Consider the following 22549-nt stretch of genomic DNA (forward strand, 5'->3'; position numbering starts at 1 on the left):
ATTTAAGTTGTAATATTCAACCTAATAATTCAACCTTATATTGAAAGCCTTGTGTGCTCATGCCCATATTCCTTAGTTACTGTTGCAAAACATGTACTGTTAGTTGCAGAGATGCTCGCACTGGGTAGCGTAAATCTGACCTGTGATTTTTTGAGATCACTGAGTGAAGAGCTTCTCTTTGGAGCTGAGAAGAGTTAAAGCTTTGAAGCCTTTATACACAGGTGGTTAGAACTGGTAGAGCTACTACACTACTGCAAAAGGAAAAACCAAACAAACCTTTGTAATACAGGCAAAGCCTACCTTGCCCTTGGACACACACATGTCTTTGTGGCAGAATGGAGAATGCAAAATAAATATTCTCTTTCCTGCATTAACTCTTGGACAATAGCCATTCCTTCTTCCCAGAAACACGAGAGGTTTCATCGTGTGGGCCATTGACTCTTTGGGCGCAGGAGCAGGTGGGTGGGCGAAGAAGAGCGGCGCCTGGGATTCCAGGAGAAACTTTTCAACGAAATGTCTCCTAATGGCAAAATTGGCGTGAAGTTTGAATACCAGTGTTGCTGCTGGCAGATTTTAGAGTTAATGTTTTGTTTATGCAGTTCTCCTTTGGGTGTTATGTTGTGCCCTTAGCATTGTCTCCTAAAGCTGTACAAAGCAAAAAAAGTACTAAGCTGATGAGCAAGCTTTTATTGGCACCTTGTTTTGTTCTTGTCCAGGAGAAAATAGGTTTGTACTTACTCTGTTATTTTATGATTTGAGGGCAGGAGAATTATTTTGTTGTCTTCAAATTCTTCAAGCTTCTGTAAGTGAAAATAAGGTTAAAGAAGTATGTCTATTGCTTGGAAAAAAAATTACTAAGTCTTTCCAGCTTCCCTGAAATAAGTGTTATACCTGAGCCAGCCCCTGAGAACACTTTCACAACTCGTTTCACAAATGAATTGGTATCCAGCTATTTTATTGGTCTGGAAGTAAAATACTCATGTCTCAGTCCTATCAGTGTCATAGCAGCAAGTGTCTAAATTTGCTGTGGAGAAAACAGTGTCTTTTTAGTGTATCTTGAAATGGTAACTTACACGTTTCATCTAATATGCTAGTTCAATGTAGTAAAAATGCCCAATAAGTGCAATAAAACCATATCTAGATGGAATATTTTTTTCTCAAGTGTAAGCCTCGCATATTTGGAAGTAGTTAGTTGACTATTTGTTGGAGAAGTTTTTGGGATGAAAAATTTTACAGAATTTGTCGCAATGGTGATGTCAATACCTGCTTAAGCAGTTCATTTGGAAATGAAGCTCTTAACAACGTTCAGTCTACCCTTTGACTGAAGGGACCTATATCTCTATTTCTCACCTCTCAGGAGAGGGCTGTCCCTGTTACATGTGAGTGGACCATTCCCCATTTGTATTAAAAAAAGAAATCCAATGTACAGGTCGGTGGTGATGTTTGACGACACAGGCTGCAGTCACCCTAGTTTTGGCATGTTGAATTGCATAGTTCACGCAGGGAAGGTGTTAATGAGACTTGCCTTTGGGATGTGCTTTTTGTAATAGGCTTAGGAGCCTTTTAACTGTTGTTTCCTATTAGAATGCTAGTGATATTTGGAATCATATTAATGAGTAGGAACTCGGTTTAAAAAACAGTATAAATTTTTGTTATAGCAATTTAAGTCACTTATATGTTTCTTCTTTACTTTTTTCCAATTTACGTGAGAACCTAAATAAAAATATCACGTTAATCTTAACGTTTGATTTGGGAACAAGATTTTTTGAGCCACCCTCAGTTTTTGGGAGAGACCATAGAAAATGAACAATAGGAAGAGATTTGCTTGCAGAAGTGCTTGTTGAAGGAACATAACTATGTTGGCATATGTAGTGAGAGACTCTCTTGATATTTAAGGTGCTCTCACTGAAAATATATTATTGTTAATTTTAGTCTTGCTTACCTGATTGTAATGGGACGATTGTCAGAGGTAAGGATATTTTCTCCATGCTCTTGATGACCCAGTGCTGCCTAATACTTTAACTCCAGACCAGACCTTAAAATAAGTAATTTTGGCGTTTTCCTTTGTATTTCCATAGCACAGTCATGGAATACTGGTACTTGGAAGCCATTTTCCTGCTTGCTGGACTATTGTCACTGAGGTTTGCTAGATGTGGGTCAGAGGAGGGATTTTTTTGGAAGTTTGAGTCATCTGAAGTGTGATGCAATGGACAAGTGTCTATGAGTGTGGCCTTAATGTGCAGCTCAGCTGGACTCGTGAACGTTATTTTTCCAAGAGCTCTTTATAGTGAAGCAATGGCTTAAGCAGTAAGTTTCTGTGGTAACACTATCCTTGTGTAAATTACAGTACCTTGGTTTTGGATAATAAAACAATTACTTCTTTCAAACATATTGTAGATATTGTTTGATTACTGAACGGGCATTTAGTACCTTTTATGTACTTCTGTTGTCCGTTACCCCTTCGTTAGTGTGTTTTGATTATGCTGTCACAGTATTCAGTCTTCATAACATAAGATGAAACAGCTTCTGGTTTTTACTCGTCTGTTGAACTTGATAATTCTTCAGCTTTTTCTTCTTCCTGGAAAAAAAAAATACACCCTGCTAGGTATTGGAATGGCTGTTTTGTCACAAGCCATCATTTAGGCTTGTATAATAGTCAGCCAGCAACTGCTATAGGCTTTGCATGGAATTTGTTGTGGGCTTTTCATATTGCTTTAGGTTTGCAAGCAAATGAAATGTTACTGACGATTATAGAGCTATATGAAGCTTGACATGCTTAAGGGTAACTCAGCAGAGTGATTTGTAAACCAAAAGTACTCTCAGCACAATTTAACTATAGACAGTAATGAATATAGATTCATTTCTGTTGACATCCTGTTGAGGTTTCAGCAACCGATATGTTTTTTCCAGCCAAAGGTGGGTCAGCTTGTTGTCATGACACTCTTGTTTAGCAATCAGGGCTGACCCTTCAGGAATGGAAATCACTAAATGATTTGATTCCACTCTTTGGAAGGTGAACAAAAAAGGTCTATGGCTGGGGAAAAGAATCTCTTGAATATTTTGTGCTAAATGTACCGCTGTTCTCAAGTGTGACTTGTGTCACCTGATGCTGAATTCCAACCAAGGCTGTAGTGGGAGGGAAGCAGGGATGCCTGGGTCAGCCCCTGATGTGTTATGGTTTCATTTATATGCTGAGGTGCCCTTGTATGCCTTTCTGCAATGTGACCCTCTGTGCCCTAAAGCTATGTAAGCTTTGTTTTATGGATTCAGTGCTATGGTTCGGTGTCTCACCCAACTGAGTGACTGAGAGCTGTTTCTGTCACCCTTGCTTGGATGGTTGCCTGTGCTTGGGGAACCCAGCTCCCCCCACAGCTCACAGGGCCATTCAGGTGCACAAATATATTTAAAATCTTGACCATCTCAGTACTGTTGGGATAAAAAAGTTACTGCATATGCCTGATGACTGAAGTCTTGAATCCACTGATGTGTTAGTTCTCTTAAAATTCACATGAATTAAAACCCACTCAAACAAAAAGGTAGGTGTTGTTTAACTTGATGTGTAGGGTCCGGTGCCTGTGATGGCCGAGATTTCAAACACTGTCTGTAGGAGCATTTTTGCTCCCCTGGTCTGCTACAGAGAGGAAAACTGGCATTGCTGCAGCTAATGGGAGGAGCCTAATGCTGAGGTTCAGGGATCCTACATTAGCTTAAATAGCAGAGCTTGGCTCTCAGGATTTCTGCCTGTCACGTACTCGTGGTGGTGCTGGCTTTTGTATGCAACGCTGAACTTTGTGTCATGGTTCCTCTCCAGCGTAAGGACAAGGTTACCACTTATATAACAATTGCAAACTATAGTAGAAATTGACTGCGGATCTATACTGTAGGCTGTTTACAACCCCCTACCCCGATTATTTAATAAGTTGTTTCTAAAGAAGGACTGTATTTATTCACTAGTAATCAATATTTTTATCTGGTTCTGGAAGGGCAATCAGGGCGAATGAATTGCGTGTATTAACTTTCCTGTTGGTGCGTAGGGCTTGCAGTTACTTATCCAGTTGCTCATCAGTGCAACTTCATATCATGGACATATGTCTAACTGGAAAAGAAAAGAGTAAAAGAGAAATATCATAGATTTAATTCTTGTACTAAAAGCATTTCATACTCCAATAAACATAAGATCAAGATGTTTAAATGTTTTGTCACTGAAGCTCAAGATATGACTACTCACAATTAGTCTATTTAACAGAATGATACTTCTTGTTTTTTAAAGATTATGTTCTCTGAATATGTTCAGGGAAAACAGCTAATTGAGACAAGAACAAACTGCCTTCAGAGCTAAACAGAATTACATACTCTAAGCAAATCCTTGTAAACTAGACTGCCAGAGCTTTCTACTTTGCTCTGAGGTGCAGCAGGTAGTGAAGACAACTGCGTGCAGAATTATGGAAGAGCTGGGCTTATGATGAGAATGAGGAGTCAGTGTATAGCCATGATTATGAAGAGATCTGACTCTCATCCCAGTGAGGGAGAACGCTTACTTTTTTGTTTTCTCCCTACAAATCAGGACCTTCATCTTTTCCTGCTTGGTATTTCCTAATATATTTTTTTTTGAAATCTGAGAAATCTGCGTTTGCAGAATCTGTCTGTCTGTACAGGTGGCCGTGTGCAGTCCTGGTATCTTCTTTGGGAATTGTGCATGTATATCTATGAAGAGTGGAAGATGTTGCCGCCAGAACAATCAGACAAGAGTATGTTAAATAAACCTGCGAACACAGTCTTGTGTAGTGCTGCCCAAGATGGCAGCTGACGTATTTCTTATTTAAGAAAGAGCATGTGATATTAATTTTTCTTTCTGACGTTGCTTGCTTAGAAATCTAGTGCCTCTATTGTTTGCTTACTTTACTCTTTTTTTCCTTAAAGCTGCAAAGAGAAGTAGTGTTCTTTTCTTAGATGGGTAAGTGGTGAGCCTTTCCTCAGGTCTGAAATAACAGTCGGAGCTCTCAGGCCTAAACGTCGGGAATACTTGCTGATAGCTTAACTGCATCGTGTTAACACACTAAACCATTTGAGAGGGAAGATGGCTGATAACTGGTACAGAGACAATATTAGCAAAGGTAGGTAGTCCTGTGCTGCTGGGGAGAAAGAGGCAGTAGTTATTGCCTGCAAGACCATTGGAAAGTTACCTCTTGAAGAGGAAAAGCAGAGACACACGACATAGGCTACTGAAAAATGACCATCAGAGGTTCTGCATCTTATTGCTTAAAAGATGTTTTGTAAGTCTTCACATCATTAAAGCTACAGCAAGACTGTCCACTCAATAATAATTTACAAGGCTTAGAGAAATGGAAACAAGCCCTCGTTTTGACCTACTTCATGTAGTTGCAAATAGGGATACTGCATTTTTAAAATTATATTCATTCTGTCAAATTTTGCTTGCCTTAGTATGCCAAGCAATGATAGAGAATATGCTAAATACTTCTAAAATGCATGGAATAGGGAGACTTAATTGCCGCTCACTCTGTTAAATGGTTCTAAATCCATCTAGTGCAGTCTGCACTCATAACCTATGGATACATTTATAATAATCCCGTAAGCAACTTGTTGGAAAGAAAATATTCGTGGCTGTCATGTAGGAAAAATAAGTTGGGACCATTAGATATCTGAGACATCTGGAAAGGCTGTGAATTTCCTGGTGGAAAACCTTCTCAGTGAAACATCTGGGGCTTATTTCTCTGTCTAAACCCAAATAACCTGAAAGCTGTTTGAAGCATGTATTTAAACGTAACAGCTAGCAGGATGTTTGCTCTACCAGCAAAGAGCAATGAAATGCTTCAGAAAAAAAGGACACAAACCCCCCAACCTTAAATACCACTGCTGTAGAAATTTAAGTATCATTTTCAAAAAAAAAAAAGGCAAAAAGAGTAGGAATGTCTTCTCATATGCATAGTTGCTCTTTGCACTGAAGTAATGCTTAGAGAAAATGTTTCCGATTTTTTTTTTTTTTTTTCCTCCTTATTTATTGTGGAGGAGAAAAGTGCGTTTTTAATTTCTTACTTTGAACCTTCTTTATGCATGACAAAAAGTTGCATTCCTCTCCTGGTTTAGGATGATTGAGTCAGCTATTCCCTGCCTGGCCAAGCTGAACAACCATAGCTGTTGTTTTCTTTTTAATTGGGCTTCACAATGCCTTTTGGATCATCAGAAACTTCCTACTACTTAGGTTGTCAGCAGTTTTCCAATCTGTGGACCTTTGTTGTTGGCTTGTGTTTTGTTTGGGTTTTTTTCCTTTGGACCATTTCCAGGATGGGCTTGAATGTTGCCTCTTGCCTTTTTTTTTTTTTTTTTTTTAAAATATATTTTTTGCTCCGGGAAGTGAAAGCTCAGCCAGAGGGACCAGAGGCAGGAGAACCGTGGTCTCCATGGCCACAAGGATGCCCCGGGGTTGCCATGGCCCTGCACCAACCAACTACAACAGCAAAGTGCCTGCGGAGAATTTCAAAACTCTTTCCTCTTTCACGGACTGCCTTTTGAATGCATCCCCAATACTCAGTCCTTTTTTTTTTTTTTTTTTTTTCCCCTTTTTAAATAGAGCAGGGTTAGTTTATCAACAGGGGAGGGTTTGAGCACTGAAAACCAAACAAAAGGTTTGTGCCTTCTTGCGTGTTGAAAGGACCTGTTTCTTATTTCACTGACATGCTGTTGGAGAAGATGACATCATCCCTGTGGAGCTGATAGAGTTACACCGGTGTATACATTGTGAGATTAGAATGCTACCAAGGACCTTGATGCTCTGCAAACTGCAATTGTTTTTAGCCTTTTTTTTTTTTTTTTGCATAAGGGTTTTGCCTCCATCCTTTTACTGCGTAGTATAAGATGGCAGATTAACCAAGCCAAGCTGCTCTTCCCACTGTGGGAATTGCTTTCAAATTAATTGGCAAACAAAAGTAACATGAATAAAACAGAGCTTTGTGTTTCGTATTTCAGAGTTTTTGATGGTAGCTAGCTCTTGCTGGAGTGTGTGAGCTGAGAGACGTTTGCCTGTAGTGAATGAAACTGGAAGGATGAATAGCTACAGCTCCGAGGTAAAGCTCAGTTATGTTTTTGTGATGTAATAGTGATTGAGCTCATACTGAAAATAAATTAGTTCTTGCTATAATTCATAGTAAAATCAGTAGTGGGGAGAAGAGAGTAACGGCTATTCTTTTTTGTTGAATGTGTTGTTTACTTGTTTCTGTGTCTTAGGTCTGTGCTACTGTTTTCTTAAGTCGGTGAAGAGTGTTGTGATTATAGAGGGAATATGGAAAATGAGAGACAATACCTGCCTCTCCTCTTCCTACTAGTTGCTTGAAATGAATGCTGTTTTCATCAGAGAGGAGAGTTTTACATTTTATTTGAGCCAGATACTTTTTAATGAGATTAAAGTGACTTTGTGGAAGGTAAACCTGTTTTATTCTTTGATATTAGTTAAGACTATGCTTTTTCTAGCGTATGGTAGTATATAATTAATTCTCGTGTAAGAAGAAAGCATAGACTTTTGTTTCCAGACTTTTGAGAATGCAGCAAGTACCAAAAGGCCATGTTTGGAGAAGAGGGATGAGCTTGTGAAGAATGCCTTGATCTAAGGCTTGGGAGAACATTTGCTCTTTCTGAATGTGCCAAAAGCTTGCTATGTGACTGTGGGTTAACCACCTTAGGGTTGATTCTGCTGTGGGATGTGTGATTCTTCCCACTGTTTCAAATTTACTCCTAGCTTTGTTCCAAACTGGAAGTATTGGGCATGTTTCTCCATGTGAAAACCCTCAAACTCTTTTCAACTGTTGGTATTAAAGGTGTCTCCTCTCCATGCAGCTGCGTTCCCTTCATAAACCACATCCACATTCTCATTCAACTCAAACCATGAAACAGTGTGTTTATTGCAGCTTTTTTTTTTTTCTTTGCCAAAGTCCTTCATCACAGAGTTGCAAAGCCCCTAGTTTTGTGAAGTGCAAGTATGGTGTTCCTGCACCTTCCAGAGGGTACTTAACCAGCTAGTCCATACTGCTTCAGGGTATATATAGATAGTATATTCTAAATTACTTGCTACAGGCAGCTGTGAGAAGCACTTGAATTCAACCAAATGGTTATCGAGGCTTATCTGTGGTACAAAATGCTACACCAGTTACTTTGGGAAGAGATACCTGTGTTCTCTAGGCCAACTCCTAAGAGCATACTTCTAAGGGCCAGGTCCCCTCAATAGACTAGGCATCTCTAAGATAGTTTTGACAAATTAGTCTTCAAAATACGTCTACAGTGTCTTCTTGTTCCTCATTAATTCTCAGATACCTAAAGATTAGTTCTTACGTAATACGTTGGCTTTGGTGCAAGTCAGCATCAGACACTTCCAACCAGCGGCTCCTGGGCTGTTTTGACAGCTTGGTGCCCAGTTGCATTGCAAGGAAACTCAACCATTTGTCATGAGGTAGCTTGTCAAAGTGATCTATGTTAAAAGTAACCACAGGAAAGTTGTTGCAACTGCTGGACAGGGGACTAGAGTATGCACGCAAGGCTATTTGCTCTTAAGTTGTGCCAAGTGCCATCTTGGCTGATGACGGCATTGAGGTACGTAAAGGTGTTGTGTGTTTGGTCTCATAGGTGTCTGTGAACATTTCCAGCATCTTTTCTGCAGGCAATCCATTTGGAATTGACAAGCTAGACATCTGTAAGTTTAATCAAGTGCTGCAGAAAATCACGTTCGGTCTTAGTGGGTTTGACCCATGTTACCCATCAAAACTGCTATTTGTGTTTCGTTCTGGTCATTCAAATGTTTTTAAAAGATGTTGGGAGCAAGCGCTGAAAACAAGGGCCCCAAGTGGATTAGTTTATACGGGCCTTTATGCTTACAGCAAAGTATGGGTACGTTGTGGTCCTTTTGTGCACAGAAGAAAGTGATAACTGTGGCAGCGATCTGCAGTAGCTAATACCAGATGGTTTGGAAGGATACTTGAGTACTGCCCTAACGGACCAATTTAAGTAATAGGTATTGGATGCCTGATGCCTTGAAACATATATGTTTTATATGCTCTTAATTACAAGAAATTCATCTTCCCATTCCTAGAAGTATTTAATTACATTTGATCTCTAGGCTTTGAACTCTAATTATGAACTTCGTTGGCCCATTATGTACTGTATTTAAGGCTTACTTTCAAACAATTTTGTATTTCTTTCATTTATTTATTCCTTTGTTCTGAAAAAGGCTAAGAGCATAATTAACTTTTTTGTTTGTTCTTCAGTACCACAATCCTCTCTTGCTTTTTTCCAAATTCTCAGTCTTTTTGTTCTCTCATGGCATCACCTCGTCCTCGCTGATACAATTTAGAACTTGTCTGTTGCCAAGGAAGTTAGATCAGGAGTTTATTACTAAAGCCATTTGTTTCTAGTTATTTTTTCTCTATGCCTTTTGAAACAGGGCAATCAGAGTGTAAGCAAGGGATGAATATCATTGAGATATGGCTGGTAATGCTGCATTCGTTCTTTCCTTACAAACTTATATTTTACTTGTGACTGAGTTGAATACTGTCGTTTTCTGTTTCAGTATTGTTCACATGTGATCCTAATGAATGTAGAGGTTCTTTTTTGTTTGCCTATTCTAGTCTAGGCAACTGTTTTAAAGCTGGGAGTTGAAACTGCTTGGCAGCTAATCAAACAATGAAGAAATGAATTATTAAAAAAAATTTATGAAGCATAAGTGCCAAATATATTCTCTTCAAGGGTGAAAGATCTGACTTTAGATCCCTCATATGCTTTTAGAAAATCTGGAAGTAGTAGTCAAGAAGAGAGTCTGCAGGGTACATGTATTTTCACCACTTTTTTCAGCTCTTGTATTTTTTTTCTCTTAAACCTTTTAATCACGCTTTTTCAGTGACTTCTCAATTGATATTTGGTTTTGAAATCACAAAGCCTTTAAGAGGCAGTCTAAGTATTAGGAAGAGTTGATGACTGTAGTCATTAGAGTATTAGTAGTAGACAAAATCTTTAATTTAAACCTCCAAGATTCAGGCTGTATCTGAAAAATCATTTTGTTGACAAGTGCATAGGTTCTCTTTGGTAATCCTGCCATGCTTTATTTTCTTCTATATTTCACACAAACCCTTGGTGTGAATGTGTTTAGTGTTAATTTTCGTGTATCTTAACCCATGAGTTTTTGCTAGTATTTTGGTGGGTTTTTTTAGCTTTCAGCTAGCTAACCAGAAACCACCAAGTCAAGTTTTGATTATAACAATAGACAATTTACCTTGGGCTTCCTGTTTCTTTTACTGATGCTATCTTTGATTCTCATCAATTACAAATCTCCCCTGCTTTGGCCCTTAAAAGTTTGTGAATTTTGCTAGAACTGCAGTCATTTCAGAACTGTTACTCACTTTCTCTCTGAAGCTGAAAACCTCCATGCTCCAGGTTTCCAAATGGCCTGGATCTTGTCTCTAGTTTCTCTGTTCTCCTTAGTTTTGATTTTTAGTAGAGGAGAGATCGTAGATGCAAATAACCTCTTCTCTCAAATACTGATTTTAAGTACAGCTTATCTGAGGACTGACATTGCAGCTGCATTATTTTCAAAAGGGTGCAGATGTGAGTCGTATGAGTGGAAATGCAATCTGCATGTTAGGTTAGGGATGTGTATCTTTTTTTGGTATACTATCTGGTAGGTGTTGCGCTGCTGTGTCAATGAAACTGTCACTGCTGAAGATGGTTTGCATTTATTGCTTGCTCTGTGCTTGCTGTGCCTCTGTAAATGATGCAGGCAGTTCTGCAGTAGTCCAGCGTTTTAGAGTTATGTTAGGGTAGTGAGCAACCTGCAGTGTCCCAAATGCAGTTAGAGTAGTGATGGTGGAATCCTTAGAAAACCTGTGTCTCTTAACTGCTCGAGCATGGTGAAGGATGTTAAAAGAAAGCTTGTTCTCAGGGGCGTGCGTTAAGAATAAAAGGCTGCAAGTCGTAGGTTCATTCTGCTGCATCACTTAAAAATTCAAATATGAAGTACTTCACAGTTTTCAGCGTAACAGAAGTACAAAAGAAGCAAGATGGAATTGTTTGCCGCAAATTAAGTATGATTTTTGCTTTCCTGGGCTGCTACTTAGCCTTAAAAGAATGATTTCTGAGATTTTAACTTGGTGTTTTTCCTGCACGCGTATACACATGCTCTGAACTGAAGATTCTTGAGATGATAAACTTCTTTGAAGCTAATCCTTTCCCTCCTCCTCTCACTTCTCTTGACCTATCTCCTTTGAGATTATTTCCATTTCCTTGGATACCTTCACAGTAATTCCAGCCAAATGGTAATGAGAGTGTGTCAGCTGTAGGCATCCCCTGTGTATAGCCAAAAAGCTGTATATGCTTCCAAGTAAAGGGTCCTGTTCTTACAGCCACTCTCCTTTCTGTTCAGCTGAAGATGTACTTAACCACAAAGGTGAGAAGAGCTAGCTCTCTCTGTCTTCCCAGTTAGGAAAAGCTGAACATGGATGGGGAAATGGAATGGAAGAATCTAGGTGCCAAATAGTTAATGAAAAATGCAGAGTTTAGGTTATTCTCATCTGGTAGGTTTATTGTGTTTACTGTGAAAAAAATAAAACATGCAGTAGTTTTTTTTTGGGTTAAAGAACTGGAGAGTTTTTGGTCTAAGTGATTAGACTGCTAAGTTCTATTGCTGACTGTTTGGTTTTTGGGTCATCTCAAATTTAACTAATTTAACTTAAAATAATTGAATTAGGTGAGGGAGAGATAATATGAAGTTCCCCATGCAGTATGCAATTCTGCATAGTTTTTATGCAGAAATTCAATGGTATCTAGTGTTTTCAGTTAGCTTTTTGAAGTTTGCATTAAACATTGCAGTAAACCCCCATCCCTAGATGAATTTATTTGGCTTTCTGATTCCCTGGTGGTTGATGTTTTGAGTGCTCATACGCTTTCTGACAATGCCAGGGTGGCTGCTGTTGGAAGCCACGGTGTCATTTTTGGATATGGATACTCTAGTAAACTTTGAATTGCTCCCTGTGGAGCACCGTGTTAAAGGGAGTCACGAAGCAAAAGGTCTGCGAGTTAGTGACATAACTGTCTAAGAATAGCAACAGGTAGGCATCTACGCGTTTCGTTTTCGCTGCGTTGTGTCGCCTGTGCTTCAGAGACCCCTGAAATAGCAGTTTGAGAGTTTTGAACTCTGAACTTCCTTTTGTTATTCTAAAGTCAAACCCATAATATTAATATAAAAGCTTTCTGTGTTTGTTTTCAGTGTCTTTGTTATTTCAGCCGAGTATTTTTGTTGGCGGCATATTGTTCTAGTGGCTCTTGAGGATCTAATGTGGCACTTCACGCACTGTATTACCTGACCCCAGGAGTATTTTGTGGTGTCCGCCAGGCCAGAGACAAAAGCTGCTGTTTCAGACTAGGAGTGCAGGCTACGTTCAAGATACCAGCACTTTCATAGGAGACTGGCAGTTCCTTGGAAGTAATTGTGCTCTGGCAGCCCTACACCCAATTGAGCAAACCTGTACTTTGTGTGTAGGCATGGCTCCATCAGTGCAACTGCACAGACACTCCACAAAGTGTGTGAAGTTGTTTGACAATGGCAATTACTGTGCTAAAAATAAACCAGAGTTGCATTAGCATTAATAACTACTCCCACAAGCTATGCTAATTGCTCCTGAAGGGCTCCAAAATTTGGGATACTGTTGTACACGCTAAATTGCCACTTATAATGTAAAGTTACAGTTCTAGGAAAGTAGGTGTGGTGTTTCTTTTTTTTTTTTTTTTTTTACTCCAGCCTCTAAGGGAGTGCAGAAGAGTGAGTTTGCTAGAGTTCAGAAATCTTGCTGACTTTTGTGAGTGTGGGTGACTGAAGGTGGCACAACTGCCTTCTCCATAAACGGCCTTCTATATAGAGCATGTGCCTGGCCCTACTTTTAAAAGTCTGGCCTTATAAAAGTGTTGGTTTTACTGCCATTTTTAAAGAATTTTTGAGAAAATACTTTGAGTTATAAAGCTATTTTTAAAAGTATGAGGAGAAGTAGTATAGTTTTGGGATAGTAATTGCGATGGAGCTACTTGGAGCATAGGGACTTTCAGATCAAGACACAGTGATCACAGTGACTGTATGTTGGGTTGCTGTCATATTTGAAGATGAGAGCAGTTTTTAGAGTATACTGTTAATTTTGGGCACTAACATTTGGCTTGCATAGATTCCTTTCCTTTCATCTCATTCTAAGTTCAGAGTTTAATCTTGGATAGAAATTGTTAAATATTGATTTGCACCGATTAGTTTGTGTAGTTTGCTTAGATATATGAAATACATTTGGGCTGGTAAGCAGGCAGAGCTGTGTTTTTTCTCCTTTTCCTGGGTAGAAGTTGGTTTTAGTAGAAGGGGAGGAGATGGCAATGCAGGGGGAAAACTGCATTTACAGGCCTCAGTAACAGGATTGCTGTTGCACTGGAAACAGCTGAACCAGAAGGAGTGTATTTAAAGACTGTGTAACTGGAGTGTGGAAATGTGTCAGGCTTGTGATGTGTGAAGCAAAACATGGCTTTGAAATTAGAAAGAAAAACCGAGAGTACAAGAACTTTTGCTTTTTATCAACTCTACTCCGCGAAGCGTGCTGTAGGTGAATAAGGAGCATGCCACCACGAATGAGAACAATTACCACCCAATAATGTGTAAATGAAAGATGAGCTAAGACATTTGAGTAAGATAAGTCTGCCAGAAGCTAGACTTGAAGACAGATTTTTATTTCTGCAGTTTGATACTGGATTGCTTGAATCTCTCCCTCTCTCTCTCTTGTTCCTTTTCCCTGTAATTTTGGAAACAATGGAATGAGCAAAATAATCTGTCCAGTAGCTCTAGCTAGGATTACTGGAAATCTGGTGAGAGTTGGTTGTACTTCCAGCTTGTGGCTGCAAAGTTGAGTGATTCTAATGATTTGTAGTAACAGCGGTAAACAAGCGTCTCCTCCTGTCTCGTAATGTAGAACCCTTCATCCTACGAATGTGATCCTTAGTCACTGTCTGAACTGGAGGTTTGAATGGTGCCTACCTTTATTTTAATGGAAGATAAAATCATGAGAACGTTTGGCTCCATCTTTGCATGCACTGGCTGCTGACCTGGTAACATCTTGGTGTTTAGAAGAGACATCCAAAATACGTCCTTCTGAATGGATGCTGGAGGCAGCGGGTTGAGGGTGAGGAAAGAGCATCTCTGTCTGTTGAAACACACAGCTCTGCGGTCTTTGGGAAGAGGAGAAGATTTTCTAAAGGCTTTTTTTTTTTTAAAAGGTTTTCTGATGCGCTTTTTGAAAAGGCCGGAGGGTGCCTCTGGCATTTCCCGCCTTAACCTCTACCAACCTACTGCTGCCCTGGGACAGAGAAGTTAAAACAAGCCAGAGGAAGGTCTGCTTTGGATGCGTGCTAATCTAGCAAAGCCTTCTGGAGGGAGAGAGAACAGACTTGCAGGAGTTTCTGTTGGCATGGTAAAGCATGTGTTGCCTCTGCGGTGAATTATTTACCCACTGGGCTTCTCGAACGAGAAGACTGGTGTGTACGTGGAGTGCTCGCAAGTGTGTGCGAGGAGGAGCAGGTGGCACTACTCTGACTGTGGGTGGTGGACGGACGTGTGGGTTGTGTGTGTTTGGAAGCAGGAGCTTTCTTCTTCTCTCCTCGCATCCCTCACCCTCTGGTTTTAGGTGTTTCGCTTGGATTGTGAGAAGCTAAAGGCAGTAGATGAAAACAATGACTGAACTCGGATTTGTTTGGTTTTTTTTTTTCTTTCCATTCATTCAACTAGTTTCTGATAGTGGCAGCAGTCATTTATTGGCATCAGAAAACTGGCTGACGCTCACCTTTTCTTGCTGCTGTTCTTTTTTCCCCCGTGATGTTCCTTGCTTCTTACAGTGATGTGCTTGAACTCTGAAATTTGGGGAAATAATGAGCTTTCCTATTGCACAGCAACAAGGGCTTCTTTATGAAGAGAAATGGGTGTTAACTCTTTCTGTGGGTCAGTGTTTGAAACAAGGAAGAAGTCATCACTGGTATACTACTATTCAACTGTTTTACGTCACCTTAAGCTTGGTAGCCTTGCAGTACAAATTATTTTGGCCCTGCAGGTTGAGGAACTAGCCACTACTAGCTAGATTTGGTTACCTGCAAAAGATGATGATAAATGGAGCTTCTGCCCTACAGTCTTGATTTCCTGGCAGCCTATAAGGAATGCTTGTGTGAGTTGGTTGCTTTACTTTCTGCAACCTGTGTGTGCTCCTGTGGCAGAGGGGCACGTTGCCGCTGAGGACTCTCGGGGAGCTGTTGAGGTGAAAAGTACATTGTGGTTACAGACAGTGGATGATGCTGGCCTGAAGTTCTGGCGTTTATCTGCACTTGTTTGGCTCTAACTTCTCAGACGAAGCTGTTCCTTCTCTTCTGAGGGCTGAACTTTTGCTTCAGAGATCTGACTCTCAAATTCAGTAAATTGCTACTTTTTCAAAAACTGCAGTGAAAACCATCTAAAATATATGCATATACATACACCTGTATATACATGCCCATATATATGCATGTATGAAACTGTTGGGATGGTGGTGTTTAGGTCCATGAGTGTGCATGATGCTTTTTAGGTTTTCCATTTGTGCCTGTTAAGGTTGCAGCATAGGTATTATAATGGTTGGATTGTGTTGGGTGAGTTAACACTGTGTGGATACCATCTATGACCTGAGAAAGTCCAAACATCTCTTGGTTTCTGTTTTGGAACATTTATTACATAAAAACGGGTTTAATTTAGTGGCTGCTCTTGTGTTTCAGGCTGTCTTGTAGAAACGTCTGGTTCTCTCCCTGTTCCTATGTTTCTAGTCAGTTATGGAAAATCAACGAAGAGCTGGTGAGGTCAGTGCTGGTTAAAATGCCTTTTCCAGGTTCTCCTCTTGTCCAAACTGGACAGCTATAGATCAGTGAATCGACACCTAAGCACCTGTACTTCTTGATGCCTATCTTGTCATGACAGAGTACAGATCTTAATATTTCAATGAGGTTTCTGTACGAACCTGAAGATGATAATTAGCGTATCAGTTAAATTTTTAGTGGGGAAGACTTGCATAAAGACAGTCTTAATCTTCTTGCTTCCTTCTTGTAAACCCAGTGAGAGGATGGTTGCTGCTAGCTCTGACCATCCACAGCTGGTGACTGTGGCCAAAAGGCTTTTTCTCATGACTGTTGCATGTACCATAGCTTTTGTTCCTTCACTCCTGCGAAAGAGACTACTCCTAGGCAGACCCATTCTTTATAGAGACAAAAGACTTCAGGAATATCCATAGGGATTCAAAAATACGCTCTGTATGTTTTCTCAAGAGACTGTTAATTCGAGAAAATGTGAATGTAACTGAAATGCATACGTAGGTTTTTATAGCTTTACAGAGGCTTATGATGTCATTTGATGCTTCAGCTAAAATAAAAAAACTTGGAATCTTGTAGGAGACTGAAAATGGAGCAACCCTGTGTTTGACTCATAAGTAGCACATTACATTTGTCCCATCTGACGGTGTGTCTTTCTGTTCATGATACCATGATACCTGTAGTGTTCTTCTAATGTGACTGTAGGAAAGTATGGGAAATTGCTGGAAAGCCTACAGGATGAGTTGCATTTAATTGACTCATATCAGCCTCTTGGCTTTTCTGGGCAACACAGGAAAGTGTGATACAAAAAGTGATAAATGATTTGAAGGGACTGGCAAGAGAGATTTTAGAAAAGATGTGTTTGTAAGCTTATGAAAAGATTCTGGAGAATCTGACCTTGTGGCAACAGTATAAATGAGTTATGCAGTTTAATGACAACAAAATGCAGATATGAATTTTGGGACTAGTAAGGAATACTGAGAAGTTAAACAGAATTGTGAAGAACAAAATGGAATAAATTTCTGAAGTTGAATAGCAGTCTCGTTCATGATCATGGAACCGCAGCTCAGTTAAATGTTCTTTGAAAGACTGTCTTTATGGATTCTGCCTTTTGATTATCGTAAGAGAAGATGGTTGTTAATAAGGATTTTGATGTGAATTGTGATCAATGGGAAGAGCATGTTGTGAATGAACTAGATGAGGCCATTTGTGAGAGTCTCCAGAGACAGGAGAAGTGATGCGTAGCAGATAAACATGGGATTAACATTGAGCAGAGAGGAGAGCAACATCTTGAATTGTTACTAATAAGCACTAATGAGTGATCATCAGCCACCCTTTGTGTTGAAAAAGGCAGGCAATTTGCTAATTAAAAATAATTCATAGAGTGGCTTCTCTTTTTGTATTTTGCCTGCAAAATATGTGTGCAAGTGAAGCTTGGAGACAAAATAGTAAAGTGATCCTATATAAGGAGGATTTTAGAGTTCATTGCCTTAATATTTACAGTCCTTTTAAAAGTGTTTTGCTCCCTTCCATCTCTGTTTGTACATATGCAAGAGAAGAAGAAATCAGTTTGGCAAGACTCAGTGTTAAGTAATGGAAATGAAAGATACCGCCATTTCTCCCACTACCCTAACTCCTGTTAATGGGTACAGTGTGCAGTGCCTTAAAGCCTGAATGAAGGCTATGTTCAGCTGAAGCTATGGAGATGAGATGAAAACAGGTAGAATGTACTATTCTTCTTTATTTTGTACATGAAGTACTTCCTGTTCTCATTGTGCTTTTTGTACACCGAAGTCATAAGATACTAGTAAAGCACAGTTCCTTTTCCCTAATTATGCAGTATAATTGGAAATTGTGGGCAAATCTCCTAATCTCCATAGTGACAGCAGAACATTTATCTAATTAGTAGTTTGCCTTTTGGCATTACTTTGAATAAATTAGCATTTCATTAGATACCCTGGGTTACTGGGAAAAAAGTTTCCCAGAGTAGTATTTAGTCTTTCTTGTCTGAAGAGTGTTTTTTGAATTAGCATAGGTTAATAACATCCTTTGTAACTGGAAAGGTGCAGAGTAGTAATACTCTGTTGTTGTTGTTATTAATAACAGCAACAGTATTACTGTATATCAGAGGGCTGCACTTGGAGGCTCTTTGCTTTCTTTAATCCCCAGGAGTCAGAGTAAAAACTTAAGTCGCATTATTTGATGACTTACTCTTTCCCTAGGGGTAAAAAAGGAACAGGTTTGAAATACAACTTGGCCTCCTTCCTCTACCCTTTTCCTTTCTCCAGATGAACTTTTCTTTCACATTGCAAACAATGCGAAGTGTGGTGGTGTGGACTAACCCAAAAGTCGCGCTGTATCGCTTGCTAATTATAAATGAGCATTTCTGCAGTATTTCCCATGCAGCTAATCCAGAATAATTAAAGACTATTTGTATTCTTTTCTTGCATGTATAAATCAGTGGTAGGAAACCGGGTGACTAAGTTTTGGTATTGACTGCCAGATAAGGAGTGTGACTGCTTATCATGCTTTCCTGAGCAGCTACTGAGAACCTGTAACTTTAATGAGAACTTAAAAGGGGTAATTAATCACAGATGGATTCTCATTGGTTTTCTTTGCTAGTGTTAAAAAGAGCAGAAAGGAAAATCCATGGATGTGATAGAAGGTTGTAATTTCCTTTCCTTGAGTCATTGGCAGTTTCAGACCCTTGCTTACCGCTTCAAAGAGTTGTTGGCTGTGACCTGCAGCGGAAGATTGGCATGAAGCATGGCATTAAATATTCTCCTATCCCCAAAGCGGCCTTTGCAGCAGGGACATATGTTTACACCACCACCATTGTCACGGTTACCTTTTCGTAGACAGAGGCATGCAAAGGACCGGTCAACTTGCTTTGCCAAATCCAGAAGAATGAAACATCTTCTGTTTGGCATGTCAGTCCGAGACTGCTTGGCTATCAGACTGGGTTTGGTATCTAGTAGCACAATACATCTGGGGCTTACAATCATAGAATGTTTTGGGTTGGAAGGAACCTTCAAGGTCATCTAGTTCCAAACCCCTGCCATGGGCAGGGCCACCCTCCACTACACCAGGTTGCTCAAAGCCTCATCCAACCTGGCCTTGAACACTTCCAGGGATGGGGCATCCACAACTTTTTTGTGCAACCTGTTCCAGTGCCTCACCACCCTCAGAGTAAAGAATTTCTTCCTTATATCTAATCTAAATCTCCCCTCTTTAAGTTTAAAGCCATTGCCCCTTGTCTTATTACTACATGCCCTTGTCAAAAGTCCCTCTCCAGCTTTCTTGTAGGCCCCCTTTAGGTACAAGAAGACTGCTAGAGGGTGTCCGCAGAGCCTTCTCTTCTCCAGGCTGAACAGCCTCAACTTTCTCAGCCTGTCTTCGCAGGAGAGGTGCTCCAGCCCTCGGATCATCTTCGTGGCCCTCCTCTGGCCTCTCTCCAACAGCTCCATGTCTTTTTTATGTTGGAGATCTCAGAGCTGGATGCAGTAGTCCGGGTGGGGTCTCCTGAGAGTGAGATATTTGTGAACTTGGAACCAGTTAAAAAAGGACCCCCAATGTGATGATGAACAAGGGTCCACAGTGACCTGTCCACCTGGGTTCAGTGATGGCAATTTCTTTGCTTCTGGATGCAGTTCTCCAAGCGGGTGGTCACTTACTCCCTAGTGGTGAGGCAGGACAGCCCTGTACTTTCACCTGCTGCTTGGTAAATGTTTTCTTGTTTCCCTGCCCTGGGAAGGCTTTTTTCCTCATTCCTTGTGATTTGACACTGGGTTATCTCATGGTGAATGATCAGTCGTGTTACTTTCTAGCTCTTCCCTCAGGCTTCCTCAGTTACCCATCTCCATCCAGTAATTATTTTGTATTTCTGTGAAATGAGTTTACCAGAGTTTTGGGGTGGATCTTCCTAGACCTTCTTCTGTGATAAGCTCTCCATTAAAAAAAACCCACAACAAACCAACCAAACAAGAAGAAAAACCAACCAAAAACCCACGAAATTCCTTTTTTACCTTTGATCAAATCTGGCTTTTTTTAACAAAAGCTGGAACAATTAATGGAAAACTTGAAGATGAGGGAAGACAGGATGGAAATAAAGAGGGTTCATTAATTGCTCTCTCCCGCTATAGCATTATTGTAAGCAGTTTCGTGCTTTCAGGTCTGGTCCTTGGTTATCTCAGTACCTTTGTAGGAAGTTGGTACATGTTTCCAGTCCTTCCCCCGGAGCCTTGGAAGGTCTTCTCTGCAACCTCTGAGGCTGGTTAGCACCTGGCTCTGAAATGGGAAGACCAGAAAATCTGGATCTTGGTTGACTGCAGTCCCCTCACTGCAGGACCCCAACTCTTGGCTGCCACACCTTACACCGTCCCTTGGCTGTATCCTTCCTCACAGGGGACGTTTAGTAGCTCATGAAACAACTGGTTCTTCCACATTCATCCAGAGGTCCAGAACCTCTACTTAAATGTACTGTTAAGAATAGAGAACAGTTATTCATATCCTACATTTAAATTAACTTCTCTTTCCTTACAGGATTCGAAAGGCACTGTGATAGAACCCGATAATCTCCTTCTATATGTTCAAATAAATAAATTTCTCTTTGTTTTCAGTTGTGTCGATATTGTTATGACTAAGCATGGTCTACTGAATGTGAACTTGGGATTGCATAAATTACCAAACAGCACCCATTTGCTACGTATGTTTTGTACTCCCCATGTATGTTTTGTTTTAGGGGGATCTTGTCTGGGGACCTAGAAAATGGGAAGGCAATGTTAGAGTTATATTAGAAAGAATGACTGCTGTTATCTAATGGCCTGAATTTTGTTTTACAGCTTGATGACTGCACTCTGCAATTGTCTCACAATGGTACGTATCTGGATCTAGAATCCACCCTAGCAGAGCAACGAGATGAACTGGAAGGCTTCCAGGAGGATTCTGGGTAAGTAAATGTTTACTAGATTTAGATAAATAAGCATATTTGTCCAGAAGCATTGAGATTTTGGGAGTGTGTGTAGTTAACTTGGTACTTTCAGGTCAGCATAGGAACAGAAAAGATAAAATTCTTTCCTCTATAAGCACATGTGTCTCCCCTTTTCCATGATTTGAGAACTTTGACTTCACTATCTAAGTTTCTCTAAAACAAGATGACACACTAAGAATTCTATCAAGATGAACATCTTGACTGGTCTAATAAAAGTTTTTAGTTCTTTGGAACTTGATAAATGAGGTGGTTGGTTCTGGGAACTCTGAGATCTTTCCTATATGATAATAGTTGGTGTAGAAGATTATATTGGGGTGGTGCTCCTGGAGTTATAAACAGAATTTCTTTGTGTCTTGAGATTTAACTCTTGCTTTTATATTCTTGGAGAAAAGTTATTTATTGTTTTTACTCCTGGAATTGATTTAGCCAGTCTCGTGTGTGTGTTTTGTTCTTGATTTTTGAATATTCACCTCTCTTGCCTTTTCTGTTTTCTTTTTTAATTATTGCTGGCACACTGGGATTGGTATGACACAGCTTTCCGTAAACCATCTTTGAGAACTGAAAGTGAAAACAAAAGTTAGCATCAATGTGTGTCTCTGTGAATACGTGTACAAAATTTGCTTTTTAGAAGAATTTTTTTTGTGGGCCTTTTAGGTGATTGTCTTAAGATATACAATGAACAGACAGTCTAGAGCTATTTTTGCCTTGCTGGTTACTATATTACACTGGATAGTTGTAATTAATTTTATGGGTACATTTTGGCATGGACTTCATGCATGTGAGTAACTTAAGTGTGCCAGAAGGAAACTGACTGCATTCTGAATTGGTCAGGGCTTGTTAACACTAAGAGATGCAGCCCTTTTGCTTATACTGGTTTCTCTACTTTTTGTGATAGCTATCTTGCCCTTGTTTGGTGAATGCTTCTTACAAATTTAAACTGTGCCTCTGAAGATTATTTTATGTGGAGAAGAATTTTAAATACTATGTAGATATTCGTGTGTGTGTTTGTGTATGCCTTCTTCACACATACCAGTTTTGGGTATGTCTTAATAACTATTGGAAGATAATCAACTATTCTGTTAGAAATTAAATTAGTTAGAAGAGAGTTCTTCGATAGACAAAGTAACCAATGCAGCTGAACTGAGTCTCCGTTCCCATGCAATAGGAGTGTTGAGTAGAGAGTTTGATCTAGTCTTCAGTTTTATGCAGCGGTGGTAAAAATGGCTGCAAAGAACAGCAAGTTCTTATTTCTAGCTAACTTGATAATTAGTTGAAAGCAAGTAAGATGGAAAACCTTTCTCTTTTGATAGTTTTTTGTAGTAGTATGTGTGAGTTTGTCACTTTTTCTTTCCTTTCCACTGATATCTCTGTGATAATTCTAGTAATTCTAACTTCATACTTTTTGATACCCCTCAATGGCACTGCTGAGCAATTTGGCAAGCCGGAGACCGAGTGGCGCGTTTCCTACCAGGCTTTGCACTTGAAATGTCAAGCAACCTTCCATCTTGTTTCAATTTCTGCTTCCTTTGGGCACATAAAATCAATGATGTGAATTGTTCCTGAAACATGATTCTAAATTTTCTCAGTGGTGGCTATCCTAGGGGGAAAAAAACCCAAACCAACCAAAACATGTGGAACTAACTCTGCCGCTTGGAATTGCGTGTC

General features: G+C 39.8%; 1 protein-coding gene across 6 annotated transcripts in view; it reads left to right on the plus strand.

Moving 5' to 3' along the window:
• Positions 1–22549, plus strand: part of FHOD3 (formin homology 2 domain containing 3) — a 411475-nt gene that overhangs the window by 14118 nt on the left and 374808 nt on the right. For all 6 annotated transcript variants that reach the window (XM_086609099.1, XM_086609100.1, XM_086609102.1 and 3 more), the window contains exon 2: positions 20736–20842. In XM_086609099.1, the coding sequence (XP_086465225.1) occupies positions 20736–20842 (107 nt within the window). The remainder of the gene's footprint in view (positions 1–20735; positions 20843–22549) is intronic.

Source organism: Tauraco erythrolophus, chromosome 3, assembly GCF_009769465.1.
Source record: "Tauraco erythrolophus isolate bTauEry1 chromosome 3, bTauEry1.pri, whole genome shotgun sequence".
NCBI classification, from domain to species: domain Eukaryota; kingdom Metazoa; phylum Chordata; class Aves; order Musophagiformes; family Musophagidae; genus Tauraco; species Tauraco erythrolophus.